General features: G+C 39.5%; 1 protein-coding gene and 1 long non-coding RNA gene across 3 annotated transcripts; one reads left to right on the top strand and one right to left on the bottom strand.

The window, feature by feature from the left end:
- Window positions 1–881: 881 nt before the first annotated feature.
- tmem245 (transmembrane protein 245) lies at window positions 882–19,762 on the bottom strand. 2 transcript variants are annotated; one of them, XM_038291032.1, is made up of 18 exons: window positions 19,103–19,762; window positions 15,520–15,637; window positions 14,926–15,021; window positions 14,325–14,432; window positions 13,123–13,302; window positions 12,874–13,043; window positions 10,730–10,753; window positions 7,659–7,763; window positions 7,498–7,580; window positions 7,328–7,418; window positions 7,160–7,258; window positions 6,944–7,075; window positions 5,552–5,674; window positions 5,114–5,259; window positions 4,934–5,034; window positions 4,674–4,848; window positions 3,878–4,072; window positions 882–2,044 (listed from the first exon to the last, which is right to left on the bottom strand). In XM_038291032.1, exons 1-18 carry the CDS (start codon window positions 19,760–19,762, stop codon window positions 1,990–1,992), a joined length of 2,661 nt encoding a protein of 886 aa, XP_038146960.1. In that variant the 3' UTR covers window positions 882–1,989. The 2 variants fall into 2 exon arrangements, with proteins under 2 accessions (XP_038146960.1, XP_038146961.1); XM_038291033.1 differs by lacking the exon at window positions 10,730–10,753.
- Window positions 19,003–19,931, top strand: LOC119787268. Its single transcript, XR_005281307.1, has 2 exons — window positions 19,003–19,459; window positions 19,553–19,931. It is a non-coding gene; the product is annotated as an uncharacterized LOC119787268 (long non-coding RNA).
- The last annotated feature ends 643 nt before the right edge of the window (window positions 19,932–20,574 follow it).

The following is a 20,574-nucleotide window of genomic DNA, read 5'->3' as shown; positions in this document are numbered from 1 at the left end:
GAAGCCTCGTCTGACTCTGTCCTTAGTTTTCTTCATTTTCATAATTTAAAGTGAATCTTTCTGATTCACTTTAAATGCATAAAATCAATCTAATTCATTTTACAAGGTCCGGACAGAAGTGAGTGAATCACAGCGTTTTTTTCTGGAAAACTGCCTGACTTCAGCAGCAGCCTCCGTTGGAGTATTTCACAGATCTGATATTTATTCTGTCCATCTGTCTCAAGCTGCACTGACAGATCCACAATCTGTAAAGCGTTAACAGAGCAGATGACACAGTCTGACTCAGCTCTCACAAACACCAGGCAAGTTTTGGCTTGTTTTCTAACTGCTGAGCTCCAGAGTTTGATTGTTCACATGCTTTAGAGTTACATTTTTCTCTGTGATGACAACCTCACACTTTCTTTGTCCTCTCACTTTAGGAGAAAAAGAAACCTTTAAAAGGTTTTCTTCAACACCGTCCAATCTGTGCAGCTACAGTCAGTTCTGACAAGGAACAGATTAAGTAGGGAAGAGGTTTGTTTGTAGAAGAAGCAGGAAGAAGATGGCGTCACATTCAAATTTTAACCGTTTGAAAAAATGGAAAAAATATGTGTGAGAAAAAAACAACACTGGACATAATCCTAAACAGAGCGTCCACATGGTGGTGGGAGCATTATGCTGTGGGGATGGGTTTCTTCAGCAAAGACAAGGAAGCAGGTCAGAGTTAAAGGGAAGATGAATGGAGCTAAATGTTAATTGCAAACATAGAGCCAGAGAACTAGTCCACTAGTCCCCAATAAGTTTATATTTAAAGTACTTTAAGAATTTAAAATCTGAATATGACCGGACTTTTCCTTTAAAGCTTTTCATCTTAAAAACAAAGACGCTCTGTGAAGCAGCAATAGTTTATAATCAATTTATTCACTGCATATTAATTAATAAAAAAACAAACAAACATAGGAACTGTTGCAAAACATACAGTATTTGAGTTAAACTCTGTGCCCTTTGGTTTCAGTCCTGTAACCCCCCCGCCCAACCCAGATAGCTAACACAGTAGCTGAACGATCAGTGTTTAACTACACTGTACAAACACAACACATCTGTGCTGCCGGCTTGTTAAAGCTTCACAGGATGTAAACAACTTCATTTATAAACAAAACAAAAAAGTGCTTCAATTCTCAGTGAAGTTTCTATAACAGGAGTAATCATTCCAATGTGTGAAAGTCGTGGACAGTAAGGTGCGATGAAGGTGGGGTGTCTCAGATTTAGAGCATGGCCAAGCATGCATTAAAAATATTTAAGTTCATATAAATAAAAACGTTTCAACCTCCATTCCTGTTATGTATAATTTTGAAAAATAGAACATCTAAAATAATCGTTTGGAGTCTGAGTGACTCAGACGTAGAGATTAGAATAAATGAAATGATGTGCAGTAAGCTAGGTCCTGAACAGCAGCTCATCAGTATCAATAAATTACAGCTACAATCACTTTAAGTTGAAAAGCATGTTAATTTAGCAAGTATTAAACAATAAGAAATGTTTTTTCTTGGTCCTGGTTGGACCTTTATTCTAAAGGAAGTTCAGTTCAAACTTCCCCGAGCCTCCAGGAGAAGAGAGGTAGGGAGAACAACAGCTGCTTAACAAGAAATTGAGCCTGGGAGCGCAGACATCTGGGGCTTTGTAGACAAAATATATAATCTTACAAATAACCGCCAAAGGATTTTATGCTTTTTTCCCCCAATATTATAAAATAAATCAGGCACTGAGTTCAGAAAGATGATGGATTAGCATCAACTTCTGTTATACAATATCAGAAACCTGGTTTGTGATCAGGAGGTTTGCGTGTTGGAGAAACGGTACGCTCTGGGAAGCGGACAGAACCAGGATCGCTGCGCCTTCATCTCTTCTTGGTCCGGGTCGAGCCTGTGGAGCCCGCTCACCTTTAGGGGAGCTCTGAGGGTGGGAAGTGATTCCCTGGAGCCACATAATGTTCTGCAGGGATACCACCTCTTACTTGGACTCAGAGGTCTTCTTTAGCACAGAGGGAGTGGACTCTGTGAAGGCCCTACAAGTAAAAGACAAGAGGATAATTAATGGAGCACAACTTGAACCGTTTAGACCCGAGCTGTCATACAGGTCGCCTGCAGCGTTTAGACGTGTCACTGACTCAACACACCTGAAACAAACAATCAGGTCATCAGCAGAACTCTATCTATGAAATGGGTCAGATAAGTGCGCGGCTTAGCATGCAAAAGTTGGAGAATTGAGAGATTTAAATACTTGTGCCTCTGTGTCGTCATGGAGACATTGCAAATGGCCGGACCTGTCACTGTTTATAAAATGTTATAAAAAATAAATAGCTTTGTATTTACACTTATACAGTATGGTGAAATATGAAGCATTTTAATGATTACTTCTGTAAACACAATAATTTTTTCATGTTTATTTAAACAAAAGCGCATTCAAACAAGAAATTAAATAGTATGCAGGAGATATGAGTGAAGAGATGGGACAAAATACACATTGAAATACAGAGGAACATGTGGGGGAGTCAACAGCTGGAGCAAAAGACCAGAAAAGAGAAAATTAAAGATCCCATATAATTCAAGCTATGGCCTTCATCCAATGTATTATTCCGCGCACCTGGGCTATCTTTATGAACTCTGACTGGTTGTCATGGTTATGGGGGGTCTACCTTAGAGAGGACAGGGAGTGCAAACCTAAAACAGCGTGTTCAACAGAGCACTGACTAAGGAGATGCTTGGTAAAGGCTGTCTGGCTAATCTGAGAGAAATTATTGAGAAATTAAGAGTTTTTATTTTTAAATGGAGAATAATTTCAGACCTTTAAAATAAATCAATTCTGAAATAAGTATTTGAACATATTATATATTTTCATTGTAGTTTTTGTTGCAGGGTTTATACAGAAACGAGTAACTCTAATTTAATGCTCTTAGAAAAATTTTTAATGCCTTCAACAAGTACCGATGTCTCCTTTTTTATATATATATAAATATATATATATATCTCAACACAGCTGGAAACCGAATTCCTCGTTTTCCAGCCACTTTGTTGAAATTTGCATTTTCCCCATTCTCTAGCTTTTTCTCCTCGCAAAAACACGAAAGCAGTTATATCTGGTATATCTCACGAAATTGTTTTTATAAATGTAATAATTAATTTAAAAAATAATAATTTAATGACTTTTAATGACCTGCGGGAACCCTGTGTTAATGGTTTCAATGTTTTGATAGGGAAGTCATTAAATAAAACAGATAAAGGACAGATTGATTCCTTTCAATTTGTAGAGATATGATATTTTCTCATTTAATAGTCCAGAGTGTAAATGCAGTGTAATTGGGCCAGACCAGCATTATTTAGAATACACAGGAAAAATATATGGTCAACTGTTTCCCCTTTAGTTTGACAAAATCCATAGACATCTGCTACAAATAAGATATAAATAAGTTATAAATTGAAAACCAGCGATTATTTTGTAGGGTATTTCAGATTGGGTTTCTTTAGCTGTCGAGGAATTAGCCATTTAATAGATTTAAAGTGGGTACGACTGAGGATTACTGTTCATAAATTTTTTTTTCTATATCAGATCCTTATTCATAAATAATTATTGAATTTAATAGTTAGAGACTGAATAATTAATACATTTCAAATTATAAATATATATAATTTTTTTGTATTAGAAAAGGCTCAGCGAAATACTGCGCTGGACAATTGGGACACACTACGCACTCCTACCTATCAGCAGGAACACGCAGAGTTGGGACTGGACTCTTTACTGAATGCTGAGGAGGTAATTAATCCATTTGATCCAGGTGTGTTTGAATTTGACCGCCCTGGATTAATAATTTCATCAGACATGGATGAGTGTGAGTGTGTACCTCATTGGGTGTGTGGGCCAACTGTGCTGAACTGGTGTAGGTAGTGCAGAGCTTGGACTCATCAGCATGGCGCTATAGATGTTTGCTGCCACCACCAGGATGCAGAGGAGGATGGGCCCAATGATCGCCCCCTCCAGGCCAAGATAGTACGCCCCACCTGCAACCGCAAGGCCTGTGAGGTATGGATGCCCCCCTCTGAGAAACAGAAACAATGATTAATATTCTGCTGTATTACAGGGATGAAAGCTTGGAGGTCTGCTTTGCAACCTGTGTTGTCTGCACTTTGGTCTTCATCAGGCAGCTTGTTCTCTAATCTCCTAATAAACATTTCAAACTAAAATCAGATTAGCTAGATCCATATTGGGATTAATTTACACCCAGGTGGACTGTTTTTACTAATTATGTGACTTTTGGACTTCATTAGCGGAACTAGATTTTATTTAGGAGTATTAGAATATAGAATGGGCTAAATATAAATCAATATCATATTTATTTAGGGTTTTACTTATAAAACATAAAAATCATGTATAATTTCCCTCCACTAAGGCACTACTTAGGTATGGTCTGACCCATTAAAAACCCCAAACGACCATTAGGTTTTGGGTCAGTTTTGACAAACCAGAATAAGTCTTAAGGTCTGAATACTTTTGTCTCCTTCAAGCAGAGATGGACAGAAAGCAGAGACACCTGCTGAAGTGTTTCATTTTATGAGGCCAACTTCCAGGTCCGGTGAACAATACACCCAGTCAGACACATCCTGCTAAAATTTGTTTGACAAATCTTTATGCATATGTACCCTGATATATCAGAATAGATGGCCGTGTCCACAAAATATGTCGGGAGCAGATGGCAGATGAGCAGCAGCACAGCCTTGACGCCTTCCCCCTGTGCCAGCCACAGGTCACACACAGCCGGCACGGCCGCCCAGTAGGTCCCCAGAAATGGCACAGCACCCAGGATGGCAGCCAGAGCTTCAGGCCAGGGAAGAATGAGCCGTTCAGCACAGAGAATTTAATAACACTGCAACCTGCTACAGCCACACATACACACACTCACCGGAAGGAATGAAGACGATGTTGATGCCGAAGATGGTGTGGGTGAGCCAAGTGTAGAGGCCGTAGAAGCCTGCCATTTTCAGGGAGGCATCAAACACTCCTCTTTAAAGCACACAGACAGACAATAATCCATATGAAGTGAGCCGTTATTCATTTTTGTAGCCATGGTGCATTTTATTACCTGATGGCCTCCTCCACAGACTGGCCAATGATGTTGGAGGAGGGTCCGGGCTGAGAGAGGGGTGTCAGGTTGATGACCCATTTGACAGGTTTGTAGTATTCACCGCTGGAGCTCAGCAGATAGAACAGAGTGGTGAGGAAAATCACCTACATGAACACAAAGCAGCACAACCAGGGTCTGAGAGGAGTTCATCACTAGAGCACACTCACAAAATGGAAAAGAAAATCAGCTTAACACTAAGAGCTGTTGCAAATAATTTTATGATTATAACATATTCATTTAGAATCTTTCAGAATATGACAGATAAGGTCTGATTATAAAGAGGATCTGAAATGTTTCAGCTGAATTTAACAGCTCTTCAGCCATCAACATCTGGCAGTAAATCAGAGAAACTGTTCCCCTGTGCCTTTTGCAGATAGTTTATCCAGTGATTCATACCAGACTCAGTGCGAAGTTCAGTAGAGCCGTGCCACTGTGGAACAACACCGTGAGGAGAGTGGTGGTGGTGGAGATCAGGAGGCCAACATTCCTGCTCATTACCACCCACAGAGACTCCAAGATCTACAAAACAATAACAAGGTGAACACATCAACATCCAGAGAAAAACTGCCTTTCCAAACAGTCATTTTTACAATAAAGCTTTGAAAAACACATTCTTATAATGGTCTGGTATTTCAAAGGGTCCCTCAGCATCATGGCCCTTCACCATACTTAAAGTCGTAGGGAAGCGGCTGCTCCAACAGTTGCATTTCCAAATTCTCCCGAGTTGTGCACGACTTTACACGAGGGAATAAAGTGAATGTGATTGGCCGTTAAGGGGGCAGGATTGTTGTGGCGGAAGGTTTACAAGCAAGTATGATTGTGGCCAGATTCTCATAAGCCTCTTGCTAACCAGTTAGCAACTTAGTGCTTGTAGGTTCCCAATGGGAAATTACATTGGGACCAGGTAGCACTTAGCAAACATGCGAGAGGAGGAGAGTTTTGTGTCGGAGGTCATGGATGGGTCTCATACATTTTTATTTAGAGGAGAAAAGCGGGGACTAAGTTGTTCTGTAAGAGGACGCCAGGGTAGCAGAAGCTTGGTTTGGTGTAAAAGGTTTACCGCCGTACATGTTTGAGCCCTTGCCTCCCAACGCTGCCAGTTCCGTTAGCTCTACGCCTGCTGAAGACACAGACGTCCATCCCCCTGAACACTGGGATGGAACTCAATGGGATGGTAAATTATTCTTATTTCAACCATTGCGTATATTAGCTGTGACATATGAATCAAGATGCTGTGACCAAAAAAAATTACAGATGACCTTTTATATATGATTGGCTGAATTTAGGTGTACAAGCTGACATAAAACTAGCTGGCAAAGTTTAGAGGACAGACAGTGGGTGATTCAACCGTTTTAGACATTGGAAACTAATCCAACACAGGTCAGCCAATCATATTGCAGTATTATGGTTTAGGGCAGGACATAGAGATGTGAAGTAAACGAGCTGCGCAGGCTACAGCCGGACCAAAATACACATTACAGCTCAGGAAGATGAGTAGCTACTGCTAACATCTGTTTAGCGAGAATCTACATTTTTATCTAAGATAGAGGGACAGCAAGAGTGCAAAAGTGTAAGTTCTTGTGGTTCCTCATGTCATCTGCTACTTCAAACCTTTTCATTTGTTACAATGACCAGGCACTAGGTTTTGCTTTACCCAATCAGCTTGTAAGGTTCTACTCAACGTCCCTCCTTTCCCTGAACAGTTTCGATTGGAGTAGTCCCAGATTAATAATATGTAGAACTAAATGTATTCTGTATGTATTCTATTTCTCAGAATTCTACACTCACAGACAGCAGAGTCTCAATGTTCTCCTGCAGAAAAGAAGCAATGTCCTTCCAGTCCAGGATGTCCCCTAACCAGCTGTTCTGTCTCTGATACGCCATCTTGTTCCCACGGTGTCGCCCAGAGTGGGTCACGTTCTGCAGCAATGTAGGAATCATATTTCAGATGCAAATCCAGAATACAGAAAATAAATGTATGAGAGGCGATTAGTGTCCCCCCACCTTAACAAACCACGAATGGTACAGTCGGTCCCAAAGCTCCAGAACCTGCTTCTCAATCACCGCTGTGTTGTTCACCTTATCTCCCAACATCTTATGAAGCTGCACACAAATTTAAATTTCTTATTGTGCTCCAGCCTTCAGTTTTTACATTTATCGTTAATTGCTTACCTTCTGTGTTATCCATTCCCTCCCATGCTGGTAAACATTGGTAGCAGCTGAATTCAGAGCTTTCTGCACGACACGAGCTTCTGGAAGCCAACTAGATAAATAGATGAATATGTGAAGAGAAAATACGCATGTTGCTGTCTCACAAACAAGATCGATGAACAAAAACCTACTTGGCCCATTCTGGATGATTGGAAAGAGTCTCGTTGATGAGGTTGCTGGTTACCTCGATAATGTGAGCACTTTCCTGATGAACCTAAGGAGGGAGAAGCTGCTTGTGTATCCAGGTTACAGTTGATGCAACGGCAAGTGAGATAAACAAAAGAAAACTGACCATAGCAGTGAGCAGAAGAGCCATGAGCAGGGTCCCTGTAACCAGGAGGAAGATGATAAAGATGCTGATGATTTTATCCAGCGATCTCTCCAACCACACAATCATCTAAGCGTTTATAGAAAAGGAGACAAACAAAGGAAAGAGAGAAGAGATGGAAAAGCAGAGAAGATATTTTAGGACATTTCTGGAGGATTTTAAATCCACAAATATAAGACACATGGAGAAACCTGGGTCCCCTCCCCCACGTCATAAAAAACCCTTTGGTTTTAAAGGATCCCATCTAAAGCCCAGAGATAGAAGGTGGCTGAGTGAGCAGGTCTGAACCCTAACATGAATGTTCTTCATATGCAGTATTAAACTGAGAATGTGTGTCTACAGCTGATGCTGTTTTGAAAAAAATTGGCTCAGCCACATTTTATAAGCCATGTTATTCCTTCTTAAAGCCCAGAAACACATTGATCTTTTCAGGAGAGTGCCCAGACTGTATAGAGACATTAAAATTAGATTGCAAAGGGAAAATATGTTTGTTTTTTTTTGGCTTCTTTTTCTTGTTTTATTACCTCAAGAAATCCAAATCTCACAGGTTTCTTATTTGTTTTGCAATCTTTCCTAAAAAAGCAAAGTAACTGTCTCATTCTCCTGATTATTTTACATACAAAATACTGAACACATCACAGCACATTTGGGTAAAGAAACGATTTATAACTAATTTACTCATTGTTTTTTGGGGGGATTATTAACTCAGGTTTCTCAGTGTTTTCCATCAGATCTTCCTTCTCATAAAGCATTGGATTTTTTTGAGTCCCCAGTGAAAGTCTGGAGGAGCTGTTAGCAGGTGACCTAAAGCATCAGTGCATTAATATGACATGAGAGGTTATGATGTGGCAGTGAGTGCAGCAGCTGCTGCATGGCAGCTGCAGGTTTATGGTCACTTTCATAAGTAGATTAACCAACTCACTACAATGAATGTACATCAGGCCAAAACGAATAAGAAGAATACAAATGAACTAAAGCTTTATTAATAAAAAAAAGTCAATATCAGGGTTTCGATATAGTTTTATTCTTTATTGGGTTTATTTCAGTAGAGTTCCTCTCTGAGCTCAAAGAAGGCACTTTGAGTTCACTGTGGTCACATATAAATCTAACGCAAATTCCTTCATTCAGAGAAATCATCTTTTTCAATAAAGATCTGACGCTGACATGAGAACATAACAACTGGACCAAATTGGACCACAATCATAGTCCAATCATAATAATAATATTGTGTATATTGTATATACGGTAACTTCAAATTCTGTACTCTGTACAGTAGATGTATATATATAATTTATCTGCATCATCTACACCAAGTCAAATTCCTTGTAAGTGCAAACCTACTTAATAAAATAATAAACTTGATTTGGATTCTGATTCAAAGTCCGTTCTTATGTTATATATTTCCCTGCAGTGACAAAATCTCACACTGACAAATTCAGAAAGTCTATCAGAACATTTACAGACAATTTCCATAATATAAACATGGATAAAGCAGGCTTTAAAATTATGTTTCTCCTTTACTGAAACTATTAAGGGATGACTTGACAGTTTCTCTATATTCAATTATTATCTGATATAGAGACACATTTCTTTTAGCTACTCTTCGAAATGGGAAACATGAGGGAATATGATTTTATTGAGAATAGGGCAGATCTGGGTTGATCTTTGTAAGTCAGGAGTGTATGGTTAATGGAGATCAGCATATCTGGGTCACTAGGTGCTGATGACACCCAGCAGACTTGATCTGGATGCCACTGATTGTTTGGGAGAGACGCCTGTTTAAAGAGTTTCTTGACTTAGTGAAAACAAACGTACAGATGCCGAGTTTATGTTGCTGGTTGGATAAGACTGACTGAGGATTTCAGAAACAGACACTAAAGGTGTTTGGATCACAGACAGTTCCCAGTATGGTGGAGGTTCTTTGATGCTGTGGTGAGGTTTTTCGTCCTCTGCTAACTTTGTTCGAATGCTTGACATCAATTATACGATTCTGATTCACTCTAACTAAGCCGCTTTCAAAAAAAAATTTTCAGAGGATAGAATCAGTTTCTATAAAGTCCTCCTGAAACCAAAACCCTTCAGAAAAACCACAGGTCAGCTGCTAGTTGAGATAAATGGGAGGGTTATAAAGTATATCACTGTTGATTTGGGAGGGAAAAAATTATTTCATAATTGAGGGTAATTTTTTTTTTCTTGCTCACTGAATAAATGTTTGGGGAAAAAACTGATTCTTCTAAATGTTTTCAGTGTGAGATTAAGAAGTTGTATTCAATGTTTTTTCTTAAAAGCTCCACACATCTTTTATCACGGTGCGGGTTGAGTGGGAAATCTGGAGCTGCTTTATCAGGCATCAATTGGAATTTCTTTTATGAAGATTAGTTTGTGATTATTGGAAGACAAAACAAAAAATAATCATAAAATTGGTAGTAATTTACATAAAACATTTGCAACACTTCAATATGATGAATTAATTAGACCTGCACATCCTTTTGTTTTTTAACTGCATAGCAAGCAATCCATCTAATTTAAAAAAAGAACATCTTATAATGTTTTAAAGCTATTTGGACGGAATATTTGTGTAAATATTATCCAAAGCTGCTCTGTGTCCCCATTACTATTCTCTGAACCTGCATTTCAAAAACACTCCTCTCCTCCCACTCTTGGCTGCTCTTTTTACATCAGCCATCTCTCCATGCTGCTCACACAGTCTCAAAACAAATCTGCCAGCAGGATCAAAGCAGGAAAGATACAGAAGGGGGGGAATCAGGGGTGCAGTGGGGGGGGCAACAAGTACCACCACCTCCTCCTCCCTGCAGCAGCTTCCTGCCAAAGTAAAAAAAAAAAAAAAAGGAAGCAGGAGAGCAGCGAGACAAGAGGCAGAGATGAGAGGGATATGACAGTGGATGGAGCAGGATAAACAAAAGGAAGCCAGTCCAAGCAGCTAACAGGTGTGCTCACGCCTTCACACACACCCACATGTAGATGGAGGTTAATTCTTCACCCTTGTGTTCTCTCATACACAGGCGCTTGTTTACCTGCTTGTTAAGCCAATGCCAGAGCTTAGGGAGAAGACAAAGAGACATTGGGAAGATTGTTATTGGAGGTCTGTGCAACATGCCCCCCATAAGACAGGAAGAAATTCTCCATTTGGGTACAAACACTGAGAGGAAACACTGCGGCAGGCAGGATCTTATTATTGGATGTACAAAGAGACTGCAGTGGTCTGAGGAAAGGCTGCTGACACACAACTGCATCCAACTTTATAGAAAATAAAAAACTTTAAATAAGTATAAATTAGGACAACAATGAAATGCAATAAAACATCTATATGTTCTATTTCCATATAGTTTGGCTTAGTTTGTAATGCTGATAACAAATAGTACCGATAATACAAGTTTGACAGTTCAAAGAAACATATTTAATCAGCATTCATCTGGCCTTTGCTCTCCATTAAGCTCTATTTTTAGATATAACTTCACTATCCTCCTCCGGTTGGTGCCGAATGCTTCGTCCAGTTGGTGTTTTAAAACTTTCCACAGCAGCTGCTCCTGAAAATGACTTCTATAAGGTTTTGAAATGGAGTGATAACAGCAAATCCATGACTACAAAACTCTGGGGAGCTTAGAGTCATCGATGTAAATCTACTTTACAGTTGATACATTAAATAAGAGTGACAAAACCCATTTTGAATCAAAGTAAGCTCTTTAGTACACGCTGAATGTGACTGGTTATATTAAAGATAAATATCAGTGGTCTTAACCAAGGTTTTTGAGTCATTCTAGTTTTTTTTTTTTTTAAATCTAACTCAAGCCTCTATCCTTATTTAAGTGGCAAAAAGCTCCCAGACTGAGCTCAATTCTCTGTGTTGAGGTATTCTCTGTCTCTATGTAACCACATTGCAACAACACAAACTAGTCAGGTGGCTTTTTATTACTTAACCAGGTTTATAGATCATGGCCTCTTTTTGAATGAATGCTTGCAAAACTAAGTACTACAGACTTGGCAAAAGGTATTCAGCTTATTTAACAATGTCAGAGTATTCATTTCTAACCCTTTACAGTGCTAAAAAAAATTAATCTCCTTTAATGGTTTATTTGTAAGGTATCATTTTGAAATGCGTTTTTACTGTGCCTAAAAGCTACAGAGTTTCAAAGCATATACAGGACAATGACTTTGATGAAGAATTGGACTTGTCAGCAAACGCTTCAATCAGCATAAGAGACTGAAATTTTAATTTGGAGATAATGGGGCTCATGCAACAAGATTTTTGTATTCCCGTCATAATTTCTTCTTAATTTTCTCCTACCGTGGGCTTTTTGAATGCAACAAGTCAAATTCAACAAACATCCTTAACTTCAGTAAATGATGCAGTCCACCTGTGCCTAAAAAAACTAAGTTTGTATAACAGCTGACTGATTGTGCAAGACTTCTAGGTCATGTGCAGAGCACTTTTAAAATGTTTTGGTACCAAAGAGAAGATTAGAAATAGGAGAAAAATGGTGAATGCAACAGTTTCTCCTAAATCACTTGTAAGAATGATTTAAGAACAAAGTTGTTTGCATGAACGGTTCTTGCATGAGGCTGAATATTTTTTATACTATAATTAATTTAAAATGCTTTATCTGGTTTCCTTAAATCAACTTTTCTAGATTTCTAGATAAACCAATATTTTAGTCTTAAAGAAAGAGAATGGTCATATATAGTAAAGGAAAATGAAAATAACTGCAAAATGTACAATTTCATCCTTGAGACTGGCAATGGGCTGGCCTCCTATGTTTTGAAGATTTTAATTTCAAAAAGACTTTCCTGAAAACTGAAGAAGACAGTTTTGGAGAATCACACTTCTTAATAATTTCTTATTACTCGTAGCTGACTTTTCTATGATGAGGGTTTTAACAAGTGGTTTTGTGAAACATTTGGCAAGACAATCAACAATTGACACAAAGCTTCAATATTAGATCAGGGGTTTTGAATACTACTGTAACCTTTGTGCACTTATCCAGCACATTTCTGATTCATTCGTCCACTGAGGACTATCACTGGGGAAAGTGGCAATAAACAGTACAAAATAACCTAATATTTACTATCATGTAATCAATGTGTGTTTGTTTGATAATGTCAGAAACGATGGAAAAAAATACAGCAAAAAAAATAACTACAGACTGCCAGGATGCCTTACCTTGGTGTCGATGCGCAGCAGGAACTGAGCGAGGCCTTTAATTGGCCCAGGCAACAAGGCCTCTTCGCGTTCCCGTACAAACTTCTCCAACAAGGTCCACCATGAGCTCAGGGTCCGCTCTGCAAAGCTCTTCACACCAAAGTGGACGACCAGCTTCTTCAACATCCAAACTGAAGCACCAAGGTGGCAAAGGTAACTACAGTGGACGTTTGTCACTTGAAAGTGATTCAATTAGAGTGTGCGTGTTACCAGCCACAGGGATAGGAAGCAGCTGTAGGATCCAGAAGTTTAGCCACATCTGGACCAGAACGATGGCCCAGACCAGCAAGATGAAGTAAATGTCGCTGGCTTTCCGACTGCTTTTCTCTTTCAGCTGTAGACTGCCCTTGAAGGGGTGAGGGATGCCTGGGGTGGAAGGCAGTGGACCTCCTGATGGACCACAAACATGTACAAACAAACAAACAAACCCAATGCAGAAAAAAAGCATTTTCACATTTTGTTAGAATCCCCAATGTCCAACTACTGTGATTTGTATGACAGAGCAGCAGTGCAGAACTGTAAAGTGAAAGAAAGAGGAAGCAAAAAAAAAAAAGATTCAAACCAATTTTACTATGATATCATCAATAAAATCCAATGAAACTAATTTACAATCAAAGTCCCCTGATTAGTAAACAGAGTTCAGCTTTATGCAAGATTAGGGTACAATATAAAATCCCAAGCTTTTAACAGCTCACAAAGCAGGTTTAATCCTTCATTTACAAACAATCAGAGTAGGCAGAACTACAAAGCTATTAAATAATGGCAGGCAACTAAAACTGTCAGGCCATTCTAGGAGAGCTTTAATCGGATAATCAAAAAAAGCTTCCAACAGGTGCATGGTATCCCAGAAATGTTTGGGTTGGACCACCTGTTGACAGTATGTTCCAGAAAACTCTATGGTACCGAGTAGAGTAACACTGAACATTATCACCATGACATCTAGCGGCATCAGCCTTAAACTGGTCAGAGATATTGGAGAGAAAGGTTCAATAGAACTCTTCCTTGTAAGTTTGTTAGATACTGAGAACAAACTGAGACTGGGATCAAGGTTGACCTTCCAACAGGACAACAGAATAAACATAGAGGAAGAGAAATTCAAGATATTTAGGTTACGATCTGTATGTCAGAAAAAGTTAGCTCAAATCCAGAGATAAATCCAATACATGATCTTTGAAATGACTTTAAAATGTCGGCCTTCAGACGTTTGGCATTCAACCAGTGAGCTTTAGTTTGTGAATTTATTAGTGAATTTAGTTCACAGCAATACAAGCTCCTTGTCAGAATAATGCTGACTGTTAGCTATGGTAGGACAGGGTTGTTTATAATATCTACAGTAATTGCTTTCACTCCTAAAATATCCAAAACTCTACCAAATTTTTTCTTTCCAATTTAAGAGGACAAAGAATAATTACCTGTGCTGGAAGTCTCGCTGGGCTCTGTTTTTGGCTGCAAGTTGCTGCAGGAAATGGCCATGTAAATGGTGTTTGCAGCCAATGAGAGCATCTGTCCTGGCAGCTCTCCTAAGGTGGGAGAACATGGCTTTGAAAGCAAGTAAAAACTGAATATTTTGTGCATCTTTAAATAGGACAGTACAATCCTCACTGTAGTCAAATACTAAAACTGTCTCCTTTTGATTTGTTACCACTCATCCTCATAAGTATATAACTACTGCAACCTCATTTGAGTACTGGCTGCATCTGACACACCAGAAAGACAAAATTCATAAACATTTTGAGGATCAGTCTTTTCCATTGTTACAAGGAGCAAAGCAAGAAAAAGAGATTCTGATCAATATATCATTCACAAGCTGGTTTAATCGTTTCAGGAAATATTTATAACTTTAATAATTAACACTAATGTGATTATTAAGCAAAGAAAAGGAGTTTATATGAGCTGAAAAGAAAAAAAATAATGATCATCAGTAAACACTTTCTATGTTGCAACACATTGAATGGTTCTCCTTCCTTTTTGTTTCACCATATATGGTGTTTATTTGAGTCCATAAGGTTTTACCTTTTCCTGGAACAGGAGGTTTTTCCTGGGAGCCGACAATGAGGAGCGCCACCACCACCATGAATATTGGCACCCTCCACGAGCCGGTGAGAGACACTAAACAAGACAGAAAAATGTAAGTGGGGACATGGCTTCTTCCTCACAAATGGAAAAACCTGCTCCTTTATCTGTTGCAGACTGTCTAAGTCAGGATCTTGATAAGAATGGGTGACCTTTTAGCAGCTCTTTGCTTTATCATAGAAGGAAAACCATTTTAAAATGAAATGTATGTAAGCATCACAATAACGATGTGGTTTGCTTCGCTAGTACTTCTAGAGAGCTAGCACCACTTTTAATATTTCACACCTAAAGGTCAACATTACTTTTTTTAGCATCCCTTAAAAGTGAGCTATAAATAAAGCCTGACTTCCTCATCTTACTGGTGATTCTGCACGTGCTCAGCCCAGAGGACATGTGGGGACAAGACATTCTCTTCTGCCTCTTGCACTCAAGTAAAAAAAGTGAGATCAAACTTACACACCCACGTAAAAAAAAAAAAAGGAAGCCGTTTAGAGAAATGCACAAGAATATATGCCTAAACAGGTCCTGACTCACCAATGTAGAAGACTAGTGCAGCCCAAACAGGAAGAGCCAGAGCCCTCAGGTATCCCTCAGTTTGGGGACTCCACTTGAAACAGACGGCCAGCAAGTAGCCAAACACTACACTGCACACCTAAAGAGTAAGAGGAATACAGAATAATAAAACAATGGAGGCATTTTAAGGTTTCCTGTCCCATTTTTTGTGTATACTTTTAGGTTCTCTGTAAGTTTTTTGGTCATTTTTTTTTTTTGGTCAACCATTATTTTCATCAAAATGTATCATTCTAATGATTTATATGTGTTTAATTAATTTGCTTGTTTCAAAACAAGCTGTGGTTTAGAACTCTAAAGCAGAGACTATTTTTGCTCCTTCTCTTTCATTTTGCTGAATTTTAAACACTGACTCTACCTGAAGGCTGCAGGGCTTTTCCCCTGACCTGGATGAGTGGTTGGTGTCTCCCAAGTAATTTGATTGATAGCAAGCTATGTTACTTGGGTCAGATCTGTTGCTGAATAGGTCATTAGATCCTAGAGCGCCACTACAGTATATGGAAGTCAGAGCTCCCATAACTTGTTAGGCAACAAAACATATGACACCTAAATGAAGAGACAAGAGTTACACAGCTTTGGTTTTAGGGATGAATTAATTGGATTAATTGAATATTAAAAACTGTCAACTAATTTGTTGATCAGTTAATCATTAACTGGAATATAGACTCTAAAACATGCCTTTATTTGATCGAACAACTGGATTTAGGAAGTATACCAGAATTGTAAAAAAAAAAAAAAACTATATATATATAAATGTTTTACATTTAATATAAACCTTTTTTCATCCATCAATATCCTCAATCCAGCTCTCCTCAAATTGAAATGTTTTAGTTTTACATAGTTCTGTAAAAAAAAAACTTCTTTGAGGAACTTTTTGCCCTAATTAATTGATTAATCAAAAAAATAATCAACCAATTAATCAATTGTCAAAATGATCGTTAGTTGCAGCCCTAGTAGCTTTAATTTATGACTAAACAAAAGGAGGTGAATACTTTGTTCATATAGGTTTGTTCCTATGGAATATGAAATGGCTAGAACTGCTGTTAGAAGGGTGGGATTTAGGCATGGAGACAGTGGTGCGTGGGTCCTAGGCTGAGAGGTACTAAGCTGCATGTGCCGCCCAATCTGCTTGCAGCTTTAATTTTGTTGTTTTTTTTTTCTCTCTCACAGCTATATCACCTGCCTTAAACCTTAAAGGAATAGTACACCCAAAACATGATTAGCCTTCATTTTCTACTCACCCCCATGCTGAACAACACTCTGGAGTACTTTTTTGATATCTCAAATGCATCTGGAGATCTGGGAGGCTTCTTGCTGTCTGCTGACATTCAAATAATGGAGGTCTATGGCGCCCGAGACAGAAAGGTCCATAAAAGTCCATAAAAACGTGTCAATATTCCTCCATACTGCTCGTCCAATGTATTCCAAGTGGGTAGCATCCAGAATTTACTCGAAACGAAGTCATTTAGAATGTTTTTAGAGCATAAACAGTAGTGTATAGGATTTCCTGAAAGCGCGCGCCAGCGCGTTCAGGACGCTACGGAAGCCGGCAGACCAAACCAGATGAAAGTGCGCATTCAGCGTCTGCTCTTCCAATAATGCAAGCGTAGAAGAAGAAATGTGCTGTTTACCTGTGCAAAGAAAGAAACAACGAAAGAAAAATGTCTGAGGACTTCAGTGTTGAGGAAGAGCATGAGTTCTTTGCCGAGCTGAATGCGCTGGTTTGGTGTGCCGGCTTCCGTAGCGTCGTGAGCGCGCATGGGGGCGCTTTCAGGAAATCCTATACACTACTGTTTATGCTCTAAAAACATTCTAAATGACTTCGTTTCGAGTAAATTCTGGATGCTACCCACTCAGGACACTTGGAATACATTGGACGAGCAGTATGGAGGAATATTGACACGTTTTTTGTGGACCTTTCTGTCTCGGGCGCCATGGACCTCCATTATTTGAATGTCAGCAGACAGCAAGAAGCCTCCCAGATCTCCAGATGCATTTGAGATATCAAAAAAGTACTCCAGAGTGTTGTTCAGCATGGGGGTGAGTAGAAAATGAAGGCTAATCATGTTTTCGGTGTACTATTCCTTTAATACTGTTAAATGATTGGTCAACCTGTTTTGGGTCAGTCTTGAACAGCTGAAGTGAGACAAGCCCAATTCTGGTGTGTCTGTGAATCCACATATATAGAATTATGCTTTTTTTTTTTTCCTCTGATAAACAAAATCCTGATTTGAAAGCTTTAATTTGTTTTTACTCATTTTTTTTATTTTGTTTTCTGTGACGCTGAGATTATACTGATAATCCAAAAAATTTAGATTTAAAAAAAAACACACAACAGAAATCTGTAAGGGGGGGGAAATATCTCAAAAATAATATATTACTTGGTGTCAAAACAGCAGCTTTAGAATGAGAACATGCTGTATTTAAAAGCACATAGAAGTTGGATTTGTTTGTTGCAAAGCAGGGTTCATCCTCGAGGACTGCTTTGAAATAATAAGATGTTAATCAACCAGACACTGGAAATAAATGAATTTAGATCAGGCAACAACCAAATCAAATTGCAGGTTTTCTTGGAAAAAAAAATCACTGCTTTATTTAATAAACTGTATCACTAAGACATTAAAGATCATAATACATTTTTGATGATCAGTAAGTCTGGTTGATCTGAAGTTTATTTACAGTATCCTATAGGTGTTATTATACATGTAACAGGGCAGGGCTGCTTACAAGTCTTACCGGGTATACCATAAGTATTTCTGGGAATAGTTAGAGCCAGGGGCGGAGCTAGAAGGGGGGCCAGGGGTGGCCATTAACCACCCTTATGCAATTATTGGCCACCCCTGTGACCACCCCTATTTTTCCCTCTAATACAGACGGTGGCAGCAGTAAAACTCTCAAGTGGAATGTTCTAACTTATTTAACATTTTAATTTCTATATGTAAACAATTACCTGCCAACAAAAACACTGTGGTTAACTATGCACATCAATATACTAACATTAAAGATAAATACAGAATTCATGCTTTTTTCAGAACTAGATCTCGTCTTATATGGGGTAAAGAGAAAATCTTCACTGAAATCAGAGATAAATAACTACTTTAATAAGTTACATGTACTAATGTAGATATTAGTACATGTAACTATAAATCATATGCAGAGGGATTTTTAATAAAAGTAGGTTAGTAATGACAATGAATAAGATGTTCACCCCAGAATTCAAAACTGAAAGGATTTTGTCCACTATACCTTTAATTTAGACAGCATGGATATTTAAATACGTGTCTATTTGTTAGCAAAGGCTGCAGGAAAGTAAAGTTTGTCTTTATTTAGAAAATATGGATGTTGTGATTGTTCATTTTCCTTGTGCAACAGTGTAGATCGACCCTGAGGTTCTGGCACCTATATCCACTATCAGCCACCCCTAACCCTTATTAAAATGTTCTTGCTACGCCTCTGGTTAGAGCCATGAGACCCAGCTGAGCTTGTTTACTCTGAATGACAACAACAGGCTTTTTGTTCAAACTGTGACAGGGAGGACTCTGCTCACCCACACAGCGTGGAAGCAGTCCAGCAGGACGCCGATGACCCAGCAGACGTGTCCGAGGATCACCTGCATACCGATGACACTCCAGAACAGGTAAAGGAAGTAAACCAGTGGCGCCCCGGCGCCGATCACCAGCAGCACCGTGAGCCTCTTCAGAACCAGCCTGCCCATCGCCTCCACCCCGTAGTTAACGCACCACACGGGGACCAGTAGGGTCCCCACGACGATGGGAGTCCCGGTGTCCTGCAGGCCGCTGAGCCATGAACGGCCCAGCCGAGCCAGGGAGTGCTTGAATGGGTGGAGGAAGGTGCCGCAGAGCACTGCCCACAGCAGCGGGCGGAGGAAGGCCTCTAGGATGAAGTAAACCAGCACCGCCGCCCCGCAGCAGATAGCCACGAAGATCATAGCACCGGTGTTGTAAAATGCCTGTTTGATGTTTTTGTCGAACTTCAGGGAGGACGGCTGGGTTAGGAGTTGGCTCATCATCCCGACGGCCGGTTGAACGCTCTCAGAGAAGGAAACGGAGAGAGGCCGCCCGGTGTGAGGGCTGCCCAGAGGAGAGACGGCGCTGGGCTCCGGCGGCGACTCCTCTTCATCTGCCATGTTACTGCTGCGGCTCCAGTGGACTGTCCAACGGCTCCGCCGCGTGACGAAGGACAACATATGACGTAGAAACAGCGACCGTGCCAATGGGGGCATGGGGAATGTAGTTCTTAACGGGAAAGAAACTATGGAGGCATATTTTCTCATTTTTATATAATAATCTTAAGCCTTGGTAGTTAATGTCATGTAGCAGAATATTTGGGACACATAAAAAATAATACACAAAAATTAAAACCCTTTTTATTTTTTATTGTCATTACACTGTCACAACTACAGAGCAACAAAATGCACTCTCTGTATTTAACCCATCACTTTGGGGAGGGCCATTGCGCGGATCCTGGTCGAGACGTTGGTCGTTTGGTGCATGGCGCGTGTTTTGAAGCTGCTCTGCTTGTGGAGAAATGTCCTGGGCCGTGAGTAGTGAGGAAACAGGAAGCGATTCTTGTGGGATGGAAGAGGGAAATAGTGACAATGAAGCTTGGAAGATAGCAACATCAAAAAATGAGAAAAAGCGGAAAAAACAGATCAGTTAAAGGGGAATCTAGTTCAGAACAATCCAGTGATGATCAATCCATACATTCCACAGCAAAACAAAATGAATTCAAAGTCATATTCAAAGTCGTTAATCAGGCAGACTCTTTTACAAATTGGAATCCGGTTCACTTAACAAAAACCATCAATAAACTTGTTGGAGAAGTCAGAGGTGCCAGAATTCTGTACAGTGGAGACCTGCTAATTAACTGCAGAGACAGCGCCCAGCAAGGCAAAGCAATACGAATCAACAAAATTGACGGGACAAGAGTTCAGTGCAGCCTAATGGAGAACAAAAAGATCAGCAGGGGAGTCATTGGAGGAGTTCCTTTAAAGATTTC

The sequence above is a fragment of the Cyprinodon tularosa genome, unplaced genomic scaffold (genome assembly GCF_016077235.1).
Source record: "Cyprinodon tularosa strain WSP-4 unplaced genomic scaffold, ASM1607723v1 ctg291, whole genome shotgun sequence".
Taxonomy (NCBI): Eukaryota; Metazoa; Chordata; class Actinopteri; order Cyprinodontiformes; family Cyprinodontidae; genus Cyprinodon; species Cyprinodon tularosa.
Note: the sequence above shows the minus strand (reverse complement) of the source record. Positions and strands in the feature narration are given on the sequence as shown.